Source organism: Lycium ferocissimum, chromosome 4 (assembly GCF_029784015.1).
Source record: "Lycium ferocissimum isolate CSIRO_LF1 chromosome 4, AGI_CSIRO_Lferr_CH_V1, whole genome shotgun sequence".
Taxonomy (NCBI): Eukaryota; Viridiplantae; Streptophyta; class Magnoliopsida; order Solanales; family Solanaceae; genus Lycium; species Lycium ferocissimum.
Window position 1 is genome coordinate 43,093,594 of NC_081345.1, and position 20,155 is coordinate 43,113,748.

General features: G+C 36.0%; 3 protein-coding genes across 5 annotated transcripts; 2 read left to right on the forward strand and 1 right to left on the reverse strand.

Annotated features, from left to right (window-relative positions):
* The first annotated feature begins 1,970 nt into the window (after positions 1 to 1,970).
* On the forward strand, positions 1,971 to 16,191 carry LOC132053112 (protease Do-like 2, chloroplastic). 2 transcript variants are annotated; one of them, XM_059444958.1, is made up of 21 exons: positions 1,971 to 2,251; positions 3,579 to 3,752; positions 4,695 to 4,745; positions 5,306 to 5,379; positions 5,543 to 5,606; positions 6,809 to 6,853; positions 7,017 to 7,124; positions 7,868 to 7,945; positions 8,769 to 8,835; positions 9,000 to 9,058; positions 9,636 to 9,735; positions 9,950 to 10,029; positions 12,002 to 12,058; positions 13,602 to 13,705; positions 14,164 to 14,251; positions 14,348 to 14,433; positions 14,553 to 14,574; positions 14,679 to 14,750; positions 15,078 to 15,128; positions 15,326 to 15,386; positions 15,456 to 16,191. In XM_059444958.1, the coding sequence occupies exons 1-21, from the start codon at positions 2,069 to 2,071 to the stop codon at positions 15,701 to 15,703; spliced, it is 1,872 nt and encodes a 623-aa protein (XP_059300941.1). In that variant the 5' UTR covers positions 1,971 to 2,068; the 3' UTR covers positions 15,704 to 16,191. The 2 variants fall into 2 exon arrangements, with proteins under 2 accessions (XP_059300941.1, XP_059300942.1); XM_059444959.1 differs by lacking the exons at positions 1,971 to 2,251; positions 3,579 to 3,752 and having other exon boundaries at positions 4,697 to 4,819.
* Positions 16,192 to 16,948: 757 nt separating this feature from the next.
* Positions 16,949 to 17,995, forward strand: LOC132053114 (classical arabinogalactan protein 26-like). Its single transcript, XM_059444962.1, has one exon. It carries the CDS (start codon positions 17,398 to 17,400, stop codon positions 17,779 to 17,781), a length of 384 nt encoding a protein of 127 aa, XP_059300945.1. The 5' UTR covers positions 16,949 to 17,397; the 3' UTR covers positions 17,782 to 17,995.
* Positions 17,996 to 18,140: 145 nt separating this feature from the next.
* LOC132053113 (protein NETWORKED 3A-like) lies at positions 18,141 to 19,942 on the reverse strand. Of its 2 annotated transcripts, none has more exons than XM_059444961.1 (3): positions 19,898 to 19,942; positions 19,399 to 19,516; positions 18,141 to 18,903 (listed from the first exon to the last, which is right to left on the reverse strand). In XM_059444961.1, the coding sequence occupies exons 2-3, from the start codon at positions 19,499 to 19,501 to the stop codon at positions 18,224 to 18,226; spliced, it is 783 nt and encodes a 260-aa protein (XP_059300944.1). In that variant the 5' UTR covers positions 19,502 to 19,516; positions 19,898 to 19,942; the 3' UTR covers positions 18,141 to 18,223. The 2 variants fall into 2 exon arrangements, with proteins under 2 accessions (XP_059300944.1, XP_059300943.1); XM_059444960.1 differs by having other exon boundaries at positions 19,399 to 19,520.
* Between the last annotated feature and the right edge of the window lie 213 nt (positions 19,943 to 20,155).

Here is a 20,155-nt window from a genome sequence, read left to right on the forward strand (position 1 = left end):
TTTTACTCAAGCACAATAAACATATGAAAATATTACCACTTCTGGTGATTATGAGCATATAATTAACACCATCGTCTATAAGCAAATTCATAATAACAATTGTGGATAAGCAATTATAATAAGCTTCAAGCATATCCATAGTAATAAAATTGCACAAGCATATTTTGATCTCATCAATAAACTTATATATATGCCACTGTTTGTTGAAAATAAGAATTGCCGTATGTAATATCCGGATTTCCTTTTTTTTTTTTTTTTTTTTAAATTCTGAAAAGCCTGTTATCCATAGTAGCTTTAAGCTATACAGTTAGTGCCACAAACAGTAGCTTTAAGCTAATCATATGCCTCATATCAACTCAAAATTAACTAGAAATAGACAGAAAATGCGTCGCAAAAGATTTGCATCCAATTAAAACTGGTCTAACAACTTTAACATTAGACTTTCTGTCAGCATATGAATGGTCATGTGAAGTGTTATACTTGCTATAAGAAAAGGCACATGTCATATTTATACAAGTCCAAAAACTAACAAAATGTGTTAATTAGGATTAAAATAATATGAAATTACAGAAGGACTTCGGATGGTAAGCATGTATAGGCAAACAAGAAGTCACTAGTTAATCATACATTGCAGATAGAATGGACTGAAACTTAACTTTGGCAGAGATAAGATATTACTTCTGGAGTAAATTTCAGAGTTTTACTACTTCGAGTAAATTTCAGATTTACTATGTCAAGCAAAGTTCAATGTTTTACTGCTTCAGGAGTAAAGTCCAAAATTTGCTACTTCTGGAGAAGATTTTAGAGTTTGCTACTTCGGGAGCAGATTTTGAGTTTATTACTTCGGGAATAAAATATAGAATATTTAGAATATCTTTTCTAATTATTCCACCTCTTCTGGAGGTGAGGCGTGATATTTTCACATCCAAAAGCACGTCTGTATTTATAATTTTTACTAAACACCATCACATTTACTTCAGGGAATGGATCTGTATTAAAACACTTATCAAAAGTTCTCATTCTTCAAGAATGAAACATAATCATTTGAATGTGTCATAACTATATTAATTTATGATAGCTTAAAACTTCTTTTAAGATATTGCTACTTTAGGAGCAAATCGAGTCATGTGTATGCTGTAGAGAATTCTTCTCTAACATATCTTCAATTACAATTATAAATTTATAAAATATTACGACTGATGGTGGCTAGAATTTATGTGACATTCGCCACCATAATAACTCAAAACAATTTATTTATGCCAACTGGAAAAACACGACTTGCCTACATCAAATAAAAATCTGCAACATTTTAAAAGGTCTTCCATTGGCTCTTTGTCAAGAATGCTTCACAGCATATTTTAATATCATTATATCAAAGGAAAAACCATGTTTAAGTAAGTGGGATAAGATTATCCATACGTATTCAAGTATTATAACATTAAGTGGCAAAAGAGTAGATATACAACACCTTAACAACGATTGATCTTGATTGAGACAATCATCCACCAAATTAGATTGTGCTGATAACGTGTTATAAAATAATAAAGTAAGGTTAACAATATTGTAGACAAAGAGAGAAGAGAGGAATTATTTTATTTCTCTTGTTAGAGATTCTTTACAATGAAGGAGAACATCTATATTTATAGGGAAAAAGTGATTTGATCCCAAAGTTACTAATCCTAATATTTCTCCTAAAGATAAACACCCATAATAATAAATAGTATTTATAACAGAAATAATTTATTAATACGTTTGTGTAGTTAGAAGTTTGGCACCAACTACTCGAAAGAATGCTCATTGCTCGGTATGAGATGTTGATCTAAATGAACTCTTGAGATGAATTTAATATTCTAACTTGATGGATTAAAAACATAATACACTCACTTATAACAATGGATTTGAATTTAACATAAACATACAGAAATTAAAAATAAATCTACTGAACATGTTTGGTTGAGCTGACAAATATCTATGCTGGTTAAAAGTTAAAACACAAAATTAGAGTAGCAGGGCCAAGGATAAGGGAAACAGCCCCAACATCTCCTCTCTTGAGTTTTAGTTGGCAAAAATGGCAGTGACAGCGGCAAACAGCTGGTTCTCCACCGGCGGCACTTGTCTTACATCTCACCGTTTCTTTTCTACATCCCTTAGACGACCATCTTCTTTCTTCATTCATAAAGCTGCCCCCTCTCGAAATCAAAACCATGACAAAAATCTTCTCAAGAAATCATCCTCTCATTCCCCTTCACAGGTAAATTTAACAATGGTTCCTTTAAAGACAAATTTTTTATTTGTATTTGAATCAAATGGGCTTGAATAGAATGTAGTTGAATGGATGCCTGCTTCATTGATTGACACTGTACTGTTTTACTTGCTCTATTTATGCATTTTCTTAGTTTTTTTGTTCTTCTTTTGCTTCTTGGCCCAAGATTGCAGCTTTTTTTTTTTTAAAAAAAAAAAAAAATTGTGTTTGCCCTTCTTTTAAATAAAAGCTTGGTCTTGAATTGTTAAGTTATTTTCTTAAACCAATTTCATTGAAGTGGGAAAATCTTAAAAAAGGAGAGAGCCTACACTACAATATGGTTCTCTACAAAGTGTGCCCAATCTTCTGGACATACAAGAACCTCATTGGTGCACCAAAAAGAAACTAGAAACAAAAGGCTAATCCTTATATGTACAAAGTCAGTTTCAACTCCATTAACCACTCTCCTATTCCTCTCCTTCCAAGGGATCCATATCTGTGCAAGAGGAGTGACATCTGATGCTATTGTCTTCTCTTATGATATTATTTGAGCTTTCAATCTGCTTTTGGGTTTATATTGTAATTGAGTTCTCCTTTATTGGTTGCTTTGTCAAGAATTTCTCTATCCTTCACTGTTGTATTAAGATGTAGTCTAACTAATTAGAAAACATTCATAGTGGGTGCGGGGAAATTACACGCACAAATATGTGTATATGCGTATTATACATAACACATATATGTAAACGTTGCGAAAGAGAGAGACTTTGGTAAATTTCCTATCAAAAAAAAGGGAGGGACTTTAGTATTGAGTCCTTCTTTATTATATTTCCTGAAACTAGATAAGAAATGATAAATGGAGATAAGGTTACATGAATTTTGCAGTGTCGAAAAATGTATTCTGCACATTTTTTCTTGTATTGCTGTGTCTTTTAGGTGTTGGTAATTGCTAGAAAGGAAAAAAAAAAAAAAAAAAAAAAAGATTAAAGAATCTCTCATTCTCTTGCATGCTTTGAATTATCAAAAAGCGATAAGGAATGTAACTGAAAATGGAATTAAGATAAGTTGAAAGCATAACTTTTATTGTTTACTGGTTGTTACTTGATGAGAAATATTGAAAGAAGTATTTTGTCAAGAAGACTACTTTTTCTTTTTCTTGTTTTGGTCCTTATTTGAAATTTATTATTTCTTGATGTTTGATTCAATTTGAATCACTGTTATCTGCACTAGGTGTTCTCATTGGAGCTAGTCATATTACTTTGTTCCAATTTAATGAAAAGGTATTTCCTTGTTGTTTTTGAGTAAAACTTTTATTAAACAAGCAAAGCCATGAATTCAGAAAGAAGCTGGTAAACAGAAGTTTCCACGGAGATCAAAAAATGAAGGGCCTTTTGCAAATGCAGATGGAAGGAGCGGTACAAATAAAACAGGACGATCTCCGACGACAGCAACTAAATCATTTGGTTTGCAGAGAAAAGGGAAGGGAGTTCCGATAGACTCAAAGGAGCAGCAGGTAAGAAAGTCAACTTCTTCTCTCCACTTTTTTTCTCTTTTAATGACGATGATGTTCGGGCCAGCTTGTGTGCACCTCTTGCTCGACTATTACATCAGGTACTTGCTACTTCCCACCAGTAGAAGTCCCAAGTAATCACCTTCTGTTTTTTTTTTTCCTTTGAAACCTCATGGTTCTTTCATTGACCACTCGGCCACACCTTTGGATGCCTCCATCTTGTCTAGGTGATTGGCTTCTTTGTTGTTCTTGAGAAATATACAGAACAAGGTTAAATGGGTGTTAGTCATGCGACTCTCTGTGTGTGTGTGGGAGGGGGGGGGGGGGGAGGCCTTGCACTTTTTCACATTTTTTTTAATCCCTTAATAGTTTTTATCACATGATGCCATAATGTGCACATGTTAAGTTTGCATAAATGGGTGTTATGCCAAGGTGGACCTCTAACTTTAAACATACCCCTGCACCATCCGCTCTTTTCTTGCAGTAGGTGCCTTTATATATATCTGAATAAGTTTTCGCTTGCATATATTGTATACATGTATATGTGCCCGGTGTGTCTGTGTATATTTGTTCAAGTTGAAGAGAATGTCCTGCTGCCAAATACTCCATCTCTTCCACGTCTTAAACTTTTTTCTTTTGGCCTTCTTTTCAATATTATTTTGCTGCACTTCGGGACAGAAACAATGTTCTTGAGATTCTTTTTCTCTAAAATAAGATATAGGGATATTCTCTTGGACAGGATGTAGCTGAAACTCTGATACTTCTGTCTTCTTCCTAAATATACTTTTTATCCTTCCATTCCCCTATCTATTTTTTTTTCCTACTTGGTTGTACTCAAGAATATATTAATTTAGTGCTGTCAAGTTCTTTAAGTTTATTATGGTCCAAAAGATGTTGCTTTAAATTGTTCTACATCACTGCATCTAAGTTGTTTTCCTTTTCCAGGTAGATACCAGTAGCATCCAAGATGCAGCTTTTCTTAATGCTGTTGTGAAGGTGAATATGTGTTAATACGTGGCAATGTTCTAATTATGCCAATCTGTTTGGGTGCCTCATCTTCCAATCTCAAGGTGAAGGTGTAGATCATTTGGATCATGAAATTTTAGTATAAGGGGATCTCTGGAAACTATCAACTTCAGTACTCATCTTATCCTTAGCTTGCTTAGAAACGGAAATTTGTGAAATAACCTCGTGTATCTCTAAAGTTTAAATTAACAGTTACGCCGCTAGGCATGTATGAAGTATGTTGTTCCTTGCCCCACAGAAGTTATTCTCTAATTTGGTTCTTCCAGTTGGAAGATAGTAAAAGACATACTTGAAATATCCTTATCAAAAAGATATACTTGAAATAGACTTATGCAGCACTTAGAATGGTGTACACATCCGTAGATAGTCTATCTTACTCAGTTTCTTCTTTAGCCTCAGTAGGTCGGTCAACAATATGATTACTTTCAACATACCTGGAAGTGCACTTGTGAATGTCTTTTATATTGATTGCATGATAATTTTAATTCTGTTTACTAATTTTTCCCCTTTTCCATTTTGTTTGTGTCAAGGTTTACTGTACACATACTGCTCCAGATTATTCCCTTCCTTGGCAGAAACAAAGACAATTTACAAGTACTGGAAGGCATGCTCCTTCTTCTTTCTCCCTACTTAGAAAATTGTGGAGAACGGCAATTTTCCTATGAAGAGTAGTTCTGCAATGTGTTTATTTTCTGATATTGTCTGCTATATCTGGTAGGCTGATCTATGTATAGCCTACAAGTCTGACGTTAGTTTGATTTATACAGTGCTTTCATGATTGGTGATGGGAAGCTCTTGACGAATGCGCATTGTGTTGAGCATGATACACAGGTACCTCTGATGTTGTAATCATCCCTTAGAAATTCTTACAACTATTTATACCTGTTTCTGCCTATCTCTTCGTTTCTCGTCAAAAGAAAGAAAGTACGAGGTTTTGGAAATGTGCTTGCGGGATATTTGTAATGGTGTCTTCTTAATTTCTGCCTATCCCTCTTAATTAAATAAAAGAATCTTTAAACAAAAAAAAAAAAAAAAAAAAAAAAAACATTGTCATGTTAACCGATTATCAGGACAAGTATATCAGTTTAATTTTAGTTTATTTTGTGAACCCTCAGGTGTGGGTATACAAATTTGGTCTTTCTCTCCCAGCGTGAACAATGTATCTTAGTCATCTAAAACTTGGTCCATCCGACCAAAGCTGGACTTCTACAGTGGCCCGAGAAAACATGCATTACTACATTTACGAAAAAAGTACCTTTATTTTGTATTTTCTAAAAATGGTGGAGGAGGTCAGATTTTTTTCTTTTTCTTTTATTTCATAAACGATTTAATAGCTTGGAGCAAATATAGAGAAAAGGTAAATTTGAACTTTTCCATCCACACTTATAGGATTGGACTTCACGTCCAACTATTGAAATCTTTTGCACTTTGCCATCCTGACCACTTTACCGATCAAACCGTAGTTGGAAGGGAGACTAAGGGTTGGTGCCCACTTCTTTCCAAATTATTGTGACAGGGCTTTATGACTTCTCCGATAGGAAACTAGAAACAGAAAGGTAAGTGAGGCTCCTTTACCCTCATTTTTATTAGTTCTAATTACTAGAAAAAATTGGATGGCAAGGTGGAGGCTAGAAACTTTGGACGGCATTCTGTAAATAATGAGAAAAAAAGGATAGAAAATGCATCTTTTCCCTCAAAGAAACTTAATTTTGATTATCTAGCTCAGGTCCGATCCAACCCTACCCATAAAAAATTGATCCCGGGAAGTCCATTTTAACTAATTCAAGTCCATTTTCTTCACTAATCAATCCATCGTGTTTTTGGGATAATCTCTATCCCCATATTACCACCCGTACTTTTATGACACCTCGTCTCAAGTATATGCATAGTGGCTAACTTTTTAATCGGTATTCACTATTGTTGAACCCCCGCTATTTAGGTGATCTTCTATCACCCAATGAGTTAATTACATTGTTCTACTCCATCTGCCTATCAAATGTGGCTTTTAGCTTAATTAATATTCTTGGTGGCAGGTCAAAGTGAAGAAAAGGGGAGATGACACAAAATATGTTGCTAAGGTATGCTTTTCATGATAAGTTTCAAATGCCTACGTCACTTAGAAATCATTCTAGTATTATAAATAGTAGTTTTAAGGGTGAAAGTTGGGTGAGGTAGGTTGACAAGATAGACCAAACCTGCCTAATGATGTGGTGCTTAATCATTATCATGTATGACATGTAGGTTCTAGCTAGAGGGGTAGAGTGTGACATAGCTTTGCTATCCGTGGAAAGCAAGGACTTCTGGAAGGGAGCTGAGCCACTTAGTTTAGGACGGTTGCCTCGTTTGCAGGTACTTCTCATTTGTCAATTCCATAACCAAAAAAAAAAAAAAACTGTTCTATGGGCAACTTTATGTATGTTTTCCCTGAAGATGTGCTTTCTCATTTTCATGTTGGTCTAAACTTGTCAAAGAAAATGGAATAAGCCACCAAAAAACCCTGCACAAGTGTTCATACTGAAGAAAGTTCTAATTGATGCCTGCTTGATATATTAGTCAATTGCACTTGATCTTGGCTAAATTAAGTTTGTAGATGTCCTATCCTTGAGTCGAGATTTGTCTCTGATATGTATGATTATGTGAATTCTATATTTGTGAGGCAGCTTCACATTTGATAGTAAGCTTTAACAGTTGATAGAAAATGCTTAGTTATTTCTTGGGTGGGATTATACCTTAAAAGAGAGAATATTACGATTTTTTCTCAGGGAAAATATTTATTATAAAAACCTTGAAGAAATTTGGGGAAGAACCAATTATGGACTCATAATCACTATAACATATTCTTGTTGCCTCTTTGTTTGTCATTTGATTTTTGCAGAACCTCTGTAACTATACATCTTCTTGATGCTCTTTTAATGAAATACATTACTTCATCAAAAAAGAACCTTTGTTACTACTTATTTTGTGTTGCTGGCGTAATTTCTATTTTCCGTGGAATATAATCAATCTTGACATATTAGAAAACGCTTACCTCTTGCCGAATCTGATGCAACACATATAGCTTACTTATTAAGCTGGTCCTCTTTCTTTTGCAGGATGCTGTAACTGTGGTTGGCTATCCACTTGGAGGAGATACAATATCTGTGACTAAGGGGGTGGTGTCGAGAATTGAGGTTTGTTTACGTTCACTTCTCAGTTAAGGTAGTAGTAGACTAGTAATCTATTCTTGAGCTGACGGTGACTGACCTGTGGATGTTTTTACGTACCTTAAGAATTTAGTTCGTCACTCTGTAACCAATGGGGGTCATTTGTCTTTTCCTGGGTACACTATAACCTGCTGTGCTCTTTACTGATGAATGATATTGTTCTCATCATGTCATGATCTATTCAATCTTAAAGAAATGAATGCTAGAATTTAGATTAATAAATGGATAACGTTAGGAAAAGAAACTTTCGTAGATAATGCACGATAGTCACAGCCTTTGCCAATGCACTGTGTACAAGTAATATAAGTATAACGTCTAATTTTGTAAATTCTATTGCCAAAAACAGGAACCTGTGCTTAAAGGTGGTTTATCAACTATTAGTCAGGTTTCATGATCTTAAATGAAAATAACCATTGCATAACCTAGTCAAGGGGCGTAGTGATCTTCCATCAGTGACCTGCAATTAAGCATGTAGATTCACCTTAAAGAAATGTGAGGTACTTTTATAGAGATCATTGTTCTTTGTTATTATTATTGTTTTCCTTTGTTTTGTAATTTTTTTACCCTTTTATACCCTTATTATTCCCACTTTTAAGGTTGTTATAGTTAAGAGTATTCAAGCATATAGTTGTTCCCTTAAATTACAGTCAGTTCTATAGGTTGGAGAAGAGTTGATTATTACAAATGAGACAATCTTCCCTTTGCTACTAGTGATAGATACAGCCTGATTTTTGTTCTGATAGATATATTGATTACAACTGCTAACTTGTACATTGGTCTTTATCAATAGGTTACATCATATGCTCATGGATCATCTGAGTTGCTGGGCATTCAAATAGATGCAGCAATAAATCCTGGTAATGGACGTTGAAATAAGACCGCTTCTTCTTATAATCAGCCTGTATAAATTTACTCTATTGAATTTGTTTTAGAACTTATCCACGTGTACATGCACGGATCAATAGTTGTATTTTTTTTCTTGCTTTACTGTAATTGCTGCTACTAATGGAAAGGATTTTAGGTAATAGTGGCGGTCCTGCATTCAATGATGATGGAGACTGCATTGGAGTGGCATTTCAGGTAGTTGCTTGTCAGATTTGGATAATGGTTATTCATGTGACCAGATTCTTGCTTCTTTGGGCTTGCCACTTTAATTTAGATAGAGTTCTCTCCTTTAGGGAACTTTTGTAACAACAGGATGCAACTATTTATTTCAACTTTGAAATGGTTATTTAGTCACATAATTCTAGTAGTTATATTACCACTGCCGTTATTTTCATCTGTTTAAAAGGCATTTTGAGGCCAGCTTAAGAGCTCGCCCCAAGGCAAACCATAACACTATCGCTTGGGGCAACTAGGGGTGGTAATATCCTTTTGGCTATGTGCTGCATCAATAGTTCTTCAAATTACTTTTTGTATTTTTCATTTTTATTATGCTTGATCTATTTACAGAATGAGTTCAGTCACTCCTCAGGGTATAAAATGTTTTCTAGTGCATTTGCCTTAAAAACCATGATGATTAGCACACTGTATGATCTTCTCCACTATGTTTGACAAAGTTATGATCTTCTTCAAGAATCTCATGCCTTAATATTTGTTTTTTCTTACTATATGAGTTGTTTTCATATTGGTATTGCTTAAACAACAACTCCTTTAGGTTTACAGATCAGATGATGCTGAAAATATTGGTTATGTAATCCCTACTACAGTTGTGTCTCATTTTTTGGAAGACTACGAGAGGAGTGGGAAGTATCGTGGTGAGTCTTTCTCCTTTTGTGAAAGTATCTGTTCGTTCTGGTCACCTAAATGGCTAGGGCTTCGCAAACAGTCTCTTTCGTTTTCAATTATGCATTTGTTAACCGAGAATATTTGTTTTCTTGAATTAGATTATGACAACTGATTGATCTCTGAGATTAGCTTCATTTCGCTCTGGTATGTGATATACTACTTCTAACTATATCAAATTTTCAGGTTTTCCCTGCCTTGGGGTGTTGTTGCAAAAATTGGAGAATCCGGCGCTACGTGCCTGCTTAAAAGTGCCATCTAACGAGGTCCGTTTATGGACCTATACAGAATGAAAGTCTGTCTGCTCTTCAGAGTGATAGTATTTCTCTGTATAGTTCCCCACCCCACCCCACCCCCTTTATTTTTCCTATTTGTGTGGGTAATTGGTGAACTCATTGATCAAAAAAAATTTGGGCGGCTGATCACAGAAATAAAGGTATTGCTTATTCGAAGATACTTCACATGGGTTGGGTGCACATTATCCTATTGAGAAATGTACTGTAAGCTGATCCCATCCCACACTGAACAGCTGGACCCCTAATTCATGAATCCTTTTCAGACTGGAATCCTAATTCATTAGCTTAAAAAAGCTTATGATTTTTTTGCTGGAGCTCTGTCATCTGATAAATTGCAATACTTTGAATAGGCTGAAGCCAACTTAATTCTGAATTTGGTCTCAACTGAACCCCAGAAGAAACAAATTCACAAAATTCATTCATTGAGGTATATACCCAGTCTTTGACCTCCAGAAAGAAGCTTGGGTGGAAATTCCTTCATCGCAAGACTTTACAAAATCTTAAGCTATACATCTTGCTGACTGGGAGTCATTTTCCATTCTTTCTTAAACTGCATTTTCCTGATGATCCTAGATTACTTTGTTTCTAGTGAATTTTACTGAACAGTGATGAACCAAGTACAAATCAGAGGGTTATATGAAGATTAACATTGGACCTTTAGAATTGGGTAAGAGGCAAATCTTGGTGACGTTCAAAGAACGAATGATGGACAAACTCCACTAGTAGATGGAGGAGAAAAAGATAGAGCATTTTTCTTTCCCTTTTTTAGGGGTGGGGCCGGGGGGGGGGGGGGGTGAGGTTGACTGAGAGAGAGTTTCTGTATATGAACCAGATGAAGCCCTTTTTGTTTCATTTAGCTCTTGTTTTGTGTCTTTATGTTCTTGTCTCGCGGTAGAAGCCCTTGACCACTCTATTAAAGCTAGGAGAAGGGGTACAGCAGCTACAGGCACTTTGGGTGAAAGAGAGAGAGGATGATCTGGTGTGGTTCTATAAAGAGATGGGGGTGCTGTGGCTAGAGTTCAGCAAATGTCAGAACTGAATCTTTGGTTTTGGTCATATATACAAGGGAAAAGTGGGCATTGAGTAAAATAACTTTTATTTAGTTATGGGTACCTATTATAAGTTAGAAAACATAGGAACACATTAGGAGAAACAACAACAAACCCAGTGTAATCCCACAAATGGGCTCTGGGGAGGGTACTGTGTACGTAGACCTTACCCCTACCTTGTGAATAGAGAGGCTGTTTCCGAAACACCCTCGGCTCAAGGAAATCAATTCAAAGCAGTTTTGAAAAAAGAAAATACAGAAGTCAAGAAGCGTATGAAGGCATCCTTAGGCTTAGGCGTGTGAAGTTGAATTTATTTGGGCATGGATTTGAGCTGAGTAAAGCTAACTCTTCTTGATAATGAATCACCAGTGGTGAACTTTTTAATAGTTAGCTGATTTTTATTTCAAGAGGAATTCATCCTGAATGAAGCAGCATTTACATATCATCAGTGTTCTGTTCTCTAAATTAGATGTCATGGAAGTAAGTTATACCACCAGTCAACCAAGTGCACCTATCGCTCTATCTTTTTCTTAATACTCCCTCTTTTTCAATTTATGTGAACCTATTTCCTTATTAGTCTGTGCCAAAAAGAATGACCTCTTTCTATAATTGGAAACAATTTACCTTTATGAAATGATTTATAGCCACACAAACCATATGTGCCTCATTTAACACCACAAGTTTAAAAGTCTTCTCCTCTTTCTTAAACTCCGTGCCCAGTCAAATGGGTTCACATAAATTGAAACGGAGGGAGTACTACTTTATGCCTCTCCAGGAAAAAAAAAATAGTCCTACATGAAAGCAAACCTATTTGTCTGGAAAATTTACTACTTGTATAGTGCTTCTATACGCCCTCTTTTAAGTATTAATACAGCTGGTTTTTGGTTTTATAGGGTGTACTTGTCCGGAAAGTTGAGCCCACTTCTGATGTCAGTAATGTCTTGAAAGAGGTATTTTTACTCTTTATTTCAGTAGGCTATTTCTGATTTTACTTTACACATGGATTTTCTTGCACCATTGTCAGCAGTTGGTTGCTCCGTTCTGGTAATGACAGTTAATCTAGTCCAGAGAGCCTCAGCTTAATGGTATTTTGATCAAGTTCAAAGTTCTCGAAATATGTAACCCATAAACTGCAACCTCCAAATGGAAGGACCATAAGAAAAAGATACCATTTGACCGTGTAGTGACAAACAGTGATTAGCTGAGATTCGGCTGAGAGAATTCAAAATTATAAAAATAGAGCTATTAATACTCGGGGGTGCGGATCCAGGTATGGATACGGGTGTGGAGATTCGGCTAAGAAAATTCAAAATTATAAAATAGAGCTATAAATACCCCAACTTCTTCTTTCAAGCTCTCTTGGTTCTTCCCCTCAAAAGATAAAAAGAAAGCCATTCAAGGCCTTCCACCAATTCTCCTCACAGATCGCTGCCACTGTCTTCCAGAAGTCAAAACTCAGAACACAACCCCTTGAATTCTTATTTCTCTCTGTTTGGTATGAAAGATGAAGCAGCGAAAATGAGACAAAAGGACTATAATATTGAAGGTATGCCATTTCCCATGTCTTAACTATGTTTTATCTTTCATTTTGAGAAATCAAAATCTCAATTTTCCCCCAGAATTGTCCATGGACTCTGGTCAAACCGTCAAAGCATCCAAACTTGGTTGATTGAATCCGAAACGTATCCGCACCCGCACCGTGTCGAGAGGGGTGCGGCAGCAAAAATGAAGAGTCCCGCGCAACTTAGGCGTGTTTGCTTAATATAGTTATGTTGACTTCCTACTTCCCTTGTAGCCGGTAACTTTTCTTTGAAACCAATATCCACTAAGGACGTGCCCCAAAATAGAGCATAATGAATATGGAAGATTTATGTCGCTGAGTTCAACTAGTTTGGGATTTAGGTTTTATTGATTGATTGAGTATGGACTAGGGACTCAAGTTATACATTTTACATTCTTTTCATGTATTGCTATTTTTACAACATTGATTAACATGCACCATAGATGTTCATGGCATGGATAACATGGATATTCTGTCGGTATCTAGTATTCATGTTGCCAGAACATAGAGAAACTGTCCTATGACTAAATTAATGAACAGGGAAAGAGGACTATACCAGAATCTTATGACCATGTTTAGTTAGTCCGACCTATTACTGCATTAGTACACATATGTCTTTGATTTTTTTCATTCTTATGTTGTTAAGTTGGAAGAGGAGCCTTGGAGCAACGGTAAAGTTGTCTCCATGTGACCTATAGGTCACAGTTTCGAGCTGTGGAAGCAGCATCTAATGCTTGCATTAGGGTAGGCTGTCTACATCACACCCCTTGGGGTGCGGCCCTTCCCCGAACCCTGCTAACGCGGGATGCTTTGTGCACCGGGCTTCCCTTATGTTGTTAAGTTACTAAAGAAATTTCTTTGGATCATTGTTTCATATGCATGTTATTTTGGTAATATCACTAAGTCAAATAACATTTGGTACATTTTTCCAGGGCGACGTGATTGTTAGCTTTGATGGTGTTCATGTTGGGTGTGAAGGAACGGTGCCGTTTCGATCAAGTGAACGTATAGCTTTTCGCTATCTCATTAGTCAAAAGTAAAGTTCGATTACTTGCTAAGAAGTTAATTTTGCATTTTAAAGGCGCTAGTATGTTTGCCAAACATTTTTCTTTATTACATACTACATTTGACAAACACTATGCACTTAATGTTCCGTTTGAATGGCAAAACTTTGAGACTGTTAGTTGATGTAACGATTACCAATTTTCAAGACAGCACTTCCCCATTTGTCTTTTCCACATAAGTTTCTGCTTCAATTAAATTTGCCAAAGCTAGCAGGGAATGCTTATCATTTTGTATACTGTGAGGGTTGAATAGTCTTTTTTGTTTTTTCTCCCGGTGGATCCATTTCCTTGATGACCGTGAAATGGATATCAGTTAATGCTAATAATTCACTGAATCCTTAATGTCAAACTCCAATCACTCCCCATCTTCCATGTCGATAAGTATGCACTTGCTACTCTATAGTTTACGAAATTGTTGTTTTCTTTTCAGATTCACTGGTGATTCAGTTGAGCTTGGCATTATAAGAGCGGGAGAATTTATGAAAGTTCAAGCAGTTCTGAAGCCGCGTGTGCATTTGGTATAAAATAAATGTTACCTGACCTCAGTTTTTATGTTGACACCATCACTTGAATATCAGTTTAATTGATATAGATCTGTTTGCTCTCATCTGAAGGTTCCTTATCACATAGAAGGTGGTCAGCCTTCATACTTAATAGTTGCAGGCTTGGTGTTTACACCGCTATCCGATCCACTAATAGAGTAAGATTTGCCAGAATTCCTCATATTGTTATATGGAGTAGCTATCTGCTAGTTTTCAAGTACATATTAGTATAAGAGTTCTCTCTCTGATAACAAAACATTCATATTTTATTTGGCAGGGAAGAAGAGGATAGCATTGGGGTGAGTCTTGTCAATGATTAGAACCTTTTATTTTGGTTTTGTTTTGATAAGTCGATGATTAGAAATACTTTCTTGTCTTGATTGTTTGCTTTTAATTTTTTTAGCTAAAACTATTAACCAAGGCTCGATACTCTTCGGCCAAGTTTGAAGGGCAGCAGATTGTTGTACTATCCCAGGTATGTATGGATAAACTATTGGCCTTTGTAAATGATTCTCGGATATAGTGACTGAAAGATCTATCCCTTCTCTTGTTCATTACTGGACATGAAAGTAGGACATACCCATCCCTGGGCCATGGTGGGAGGAACAGGAACGGGGGACATTAACCTAAGGGTGTCACAGAGGTGGCGGAATGGTTAAATTGGGTTTTAGCCTGCCCATTTATCACCCTTGGGGTTCTAGTCTACCTTATCACTTGCTTACACATTTTTTGCCTCTGAATGATGCGGAAGAGTTAATTTACGTAAAAAAAATCTATTGTCAACGGTTTATTTTGCTTGTAGGTCTTGGCGAATGAAGTAAATATCGGGTATGAGGATATGAGCAATGAGCAGGCAAGTTATTTATATTCACTTTGATGTTGTAATTCTACCAGTTAAATGGTAAACAATAATTGGTGTGAACATCAAACTTCAAATTTTTGTCACATTTTTTCAATGAAGTGGATTCATATGCCGACCCCAACTAGCTTGGAATTGAAGCATAGTTGTTGCATGCCTTGGTTAAGTCTCAATTTTTAGTTTACTGGCAGGTCTTGAAGTTGAATGGCACCCGAATTAAAAACATTCACCATTTGGCTCATCTAGTGGATTGTAAGTGTTTATAGTTTGAGTTCTCTTTCTCTTGAAGTGGGGCAGTTACAGAATTGTCTATTTGTGCAGCTTGCAAGGGAAAATATTTAGTATTTGAATTTGAAGACAATATTTTGGTCGTTCTGGAAAGGGAGGAAGCCCAGTCAGCCTCAGCTAGTATTCTTAAAGACTACGGCATTCCAGCTGAAAGATCATCAGATCTTCAGGGACCATATGTTGATTCCATGGAACAAGGCGAAGCAACCAATCAACAAACATTTGGTGATAGTCCAGTTTCTAATTCGGAATTTGGCTATGAAGGGCTTCTTTGGGGTTGATCGCATAACATATGAAGCTTGACCTTGATTCTCACTTGAAGCCACCCATTTTTTCAAAGTTTTTCATGCCTAAAATTGTTATTCTGGCAGCAAAAGATCTATTATCACATTTGTGAAGCTGACAGGGGGAAAGAAGTCGGATAACCAAGCAAAATCTGCATGGTGACTCTACACAACAGTGCTTAGTTGGCTGCCTCCTCAGTCTCTAACAAGATAGGCCAGCAAAGTGGATAACATTTATGTAGCAAATAATACGATTGATGGATACAGAAAAAGATAAGGTCCAGTTGAAATCGTTATGCTGGTGGCTATTGCCTTTAGGTGTAATGGAAGTGCATGGCCCTGCACATTAAGTATGCAGCATTTTTAAGCTTTATATTTACAGGTGTAGGATGTAATTATTGATTTTTAGGAAATTTTGAGAGTTGATGTGATTTGAAGTTTTTGTAGCCATTTACATAATTGAAAGGAGTTTCCATTTCTATTTACTTTTCTTTCAGTTTAAGCTCCCCGGCCTCTCCCCACAAAACAGTATTATTTGGCCTGAAACGTATTAAAGGTTAGCTTAGGAGCATTTGCAGCAATAACAAGTTTTGTTATGAACGTAATGTCTCTATAGTTTGTATTTTATAAAAGAAAAATAGAAGAGTATATTAGATGGTGTATTGATTCATTTTTCTTAACCCTATGTGGGTCACATCACAATCCATTGAGCTCAAAATGTCAATGGACTGTTCTGGCAGCAAACTGTAGAATGGACCTACCATACATAAGGTTCCAAATTCTTAAACGTGCTTACTTATAGACTTCAAAGTACACACAGATATATCAAGCATTCTAGTGGTTGAAAAAAAGGAGATCTGGAAGTGAAGTATCCTAGCTTTCCAAAATTTGTTGGGTAAATTTAACAATATTCGGTTTATAACTCTACGAGCATAAGCCAGCAAAAACAGAATCAAGTAGGTATATATGCAAAAATCATGTTTACTGTTAGCAATCACCTGCAGAAAAAATGGTTCTCTGTTTAAATATCACTTTACCTTGTCAGTGCGTATAAATTAAACCAAGTCAGTGATTCTTTTAGTGAAGATAAGTCTGTGACACCAGTACACAATAAAGCCCATTATAATGAGGTGTTCCTCTTTTTCATTGCATTTAATTCAAGTGTAGACAAATGGGGAAGGTGACAGCTTTAGGTAAAAGGATTCAAATACCTATCATTTGATATGATTAGATATTAGAATTAAGAACAGCTTTCACTTCTAGAACAGCAAAACCCCTATAAGGTGTAGAGTCCTAACTAATCAACTACCAAGGGTGGGAAAAAAGTCATCCAAATAGATGGAGATGGTGGAGTTGAGTGGAGTTGCCAGACGCAATTTTAAAAATGGTTTGTCAGACACAGAAAATTCCATAGACTATGAATGGCAACAAAAAATGCCACTGAAGAAAAGGACAAACAAGCTCCTATTCATCCTCATGTGATTTCACAACAATTACCATTCATCAATCTTGTCCCAATGCCAATACATTCCAAGCTGTCTTCTTAACATCATTCCCTTAATACATTCGTCTTGATAATCCACCCTTCAATCTTAATACAAACAATCTGTCATTCCTTCCACCAAAGATAATACCTTTATTATTTCTTTGCCGAGAGTTGGCAAAAGGGTGTCCATTCATTTCATCCATTAATGGCTTCCACTTCCAAAAAGCCATTCTTGATTCCACTCATGATTTTCTTGATTTGCCAAACTTTTTCTTCTTCTCCAGCTACCATCCCAGCTTCAACTATTTCAGCTGCACCTGCATTACTGCCAAATCCACCATTATCTTCACCTCCATTTCCTGCTCTATCTCCAGATATAACTCCTTTATTTCCTTCACCTGGTGGCTCAGAACTTGCTCCTAGTGATTCTTCACTACCTACTATACCTTCAAGTCTCAGCCCTCCAAATCCAGATGCTATGGTTGCTCCTGGACCTTTCATGCCATTTCAGCCTTCTGGCTCATTCCCAATTTACTCTGCAATTCCTCTAGCATCATGTTTTAGTGCAATTCTGGTCTTTGCTGTGTAATGGCTGCTGCATTGTTGGTACAAATTGGATTCTGGTTTAATTTATTGGTTTATAAAATTTGACACCTCTTTTGTCTACCATGTACTACAGATTTTGTTCATATTATTTTTGCTTATCCGAGTATATCATCATTAAGTTAATTGAGATGTATTACCATTCTTGTATCAAATATAAGAAGGAAATAAAACAATGACTCTCCACTTTGTCTGAAAAATTCAAGCTTTGGCATTCTATGTTTTAGGGGTTATAAATTCTGTTGTCAAAAGAATATTCAAAATGAAACTGATCACATACACGATCATACATGACCGTTTCCCCATACTAGAAAGAATATCAAGAATAAAGTTTGAGGTATAGTACTACCATAGCAAATGAATTAGTAGTATAATCTTTGAGTATGTCATTCTAGTATACTAGCTAAATTACTAGTGCTTAGTTGTTTTTAGTATTTAGGAGATCTGCTGAAGAGCCTCTTCAAAAACCCCTTCTTTGATGTCTTGAGCTCAATGAAGTTTTCCTTTTCTAGAGAGGCCTTAGTAACACTCATCCTCAGCCTGCTGTTTTCCTCCCTCACCAAATCCAAAGCTATACAAAGTTGTCTGATTGCCTCTCTTTTCTCTTCATCTTTCTGCATTATAAGCTCTTGTTGGACTCGGCTCACTTCCTTCAGTAGCTCAATTTCTTCGTTCAACTTTAGTACTTCATCAGTTTTAAGGCTAAGGCAACCTGATGCTTCCATTTTCGCCTTCTCTACTTGGATTTGGATTTCCTCTTCGTCGTTATCAGGATCCTCGGTCTCTGATGATAGATCAGAAGACTCAGACTCGGGGTCAAAGGATTCTGAATAGCTATCGTAGGATTTCTCCATAGAGTTCATGATCAATTTCTCCTCTGAATATTTTGTCAAAGGCAATGGAGACTGCCATGATGCCAAAATGCACATCCTGGACCCACATTTGATTTGATCATATCCCTCAGCTAACAACCGATGAGCACGATAAATTTCCTCAACCATGTGGACTAGCTCTGGTCGTTTCTTGAAATACATCTCTGCTCTTTGAGCAAAGGTATCTGCATCTTCCTCAATTATCCTGAGCATTGCTTCTGTCTTCTCATCTAGTTCTGCAACAATATTGTACAATTTATAATAGGTGAATGCAGAAATCCAGAAACTAGCATGCTAGAAGAAAGTTTTGGCATAATACTAAGGCATAAGCATTCTTGAAAATTACTACTAATGAATAATTTTCAAATTCCATGATAAGGTAAAGTAGAGACTAAAAGCGACAAGGTTAGGCAAAAAGGACTTTAAATAGGTCCATCTTATAATTACGCAATCAGTTCTTCATCACAGATTTAATTGGACCACAATGATGGTGCTTTAGTTGATCAAAATCAATACTTTGCTCTTCCTAGTTGACAATAAAAAAAAAAAAAAAGGTCCAATTTTTCATAGTTCACTACCTTTTAACGAGCATTGAATCATCAAAGAAGCACGCAGAACATGTGAACGAAGAAAATTCAACAAAAACATAAAATTTGAAATTGGTCACCTTATAGAACAAGTTCATCAACATTTGAGTTATAGTTTGTAAATAGAGAAGAGTAGTTTCTCACCAGCTATGGTTGATAGAAGCCATGGCGAGCAATTTTGGGTGCTATTCTTGTCACTGTTAGACCACCACCGGTATGACGATAGCTTATCTCTTGCCACTCTCATTTTCTTTTAAACAGTCTGACTAAAAATACACACACAAAAAGATAGATCACGAGCTCAAATTTTAGCTGGATGATACCCGATAGAGTAGCATGAGCATAGAGATTTAATGAAAAAAAAAAAAATTATTCAGAATCTCATAAATTTTTGAATGTGCTTCAGTTCTCCTCTCTATTTTTCTACTGCTTGAAAATAAGTAGCAACGGTTTTATTTATAATAGTACGAAACCTACTTTGACTAGAAATTGACAAAATTATTCCTATATGAATTTGACTACAAATCCTGTTTAGATATGAATTAAATACCAAATATCAAATTCTAAACTATTTGACATAGACGGATATAAAGTGCAGCAACAAGGCAGGTTCAGAAAATATAAGTGAATGCTTGAAACTCACCTTAAAATTAATAATCTTTCACAGTCGAAAAAGGTTCAATAACACTTTGCACTTTGTTTTGCACTTTGTTTTGTGTAGTGAAAGGAACTAAAGGTGTTACTGATTTTATTTATACTTGGACTAGGAGTTTAATCCCGCTCCAGTTCAGGAAAAGTGGACTGGTATATGTTGCTTTCTACTTGGATACAGGGAGCGTGTTCGACTGATTTAGAAAATATGAAGCAACGGTCCAAAAATGTAATCCAATTTCCTATTGGT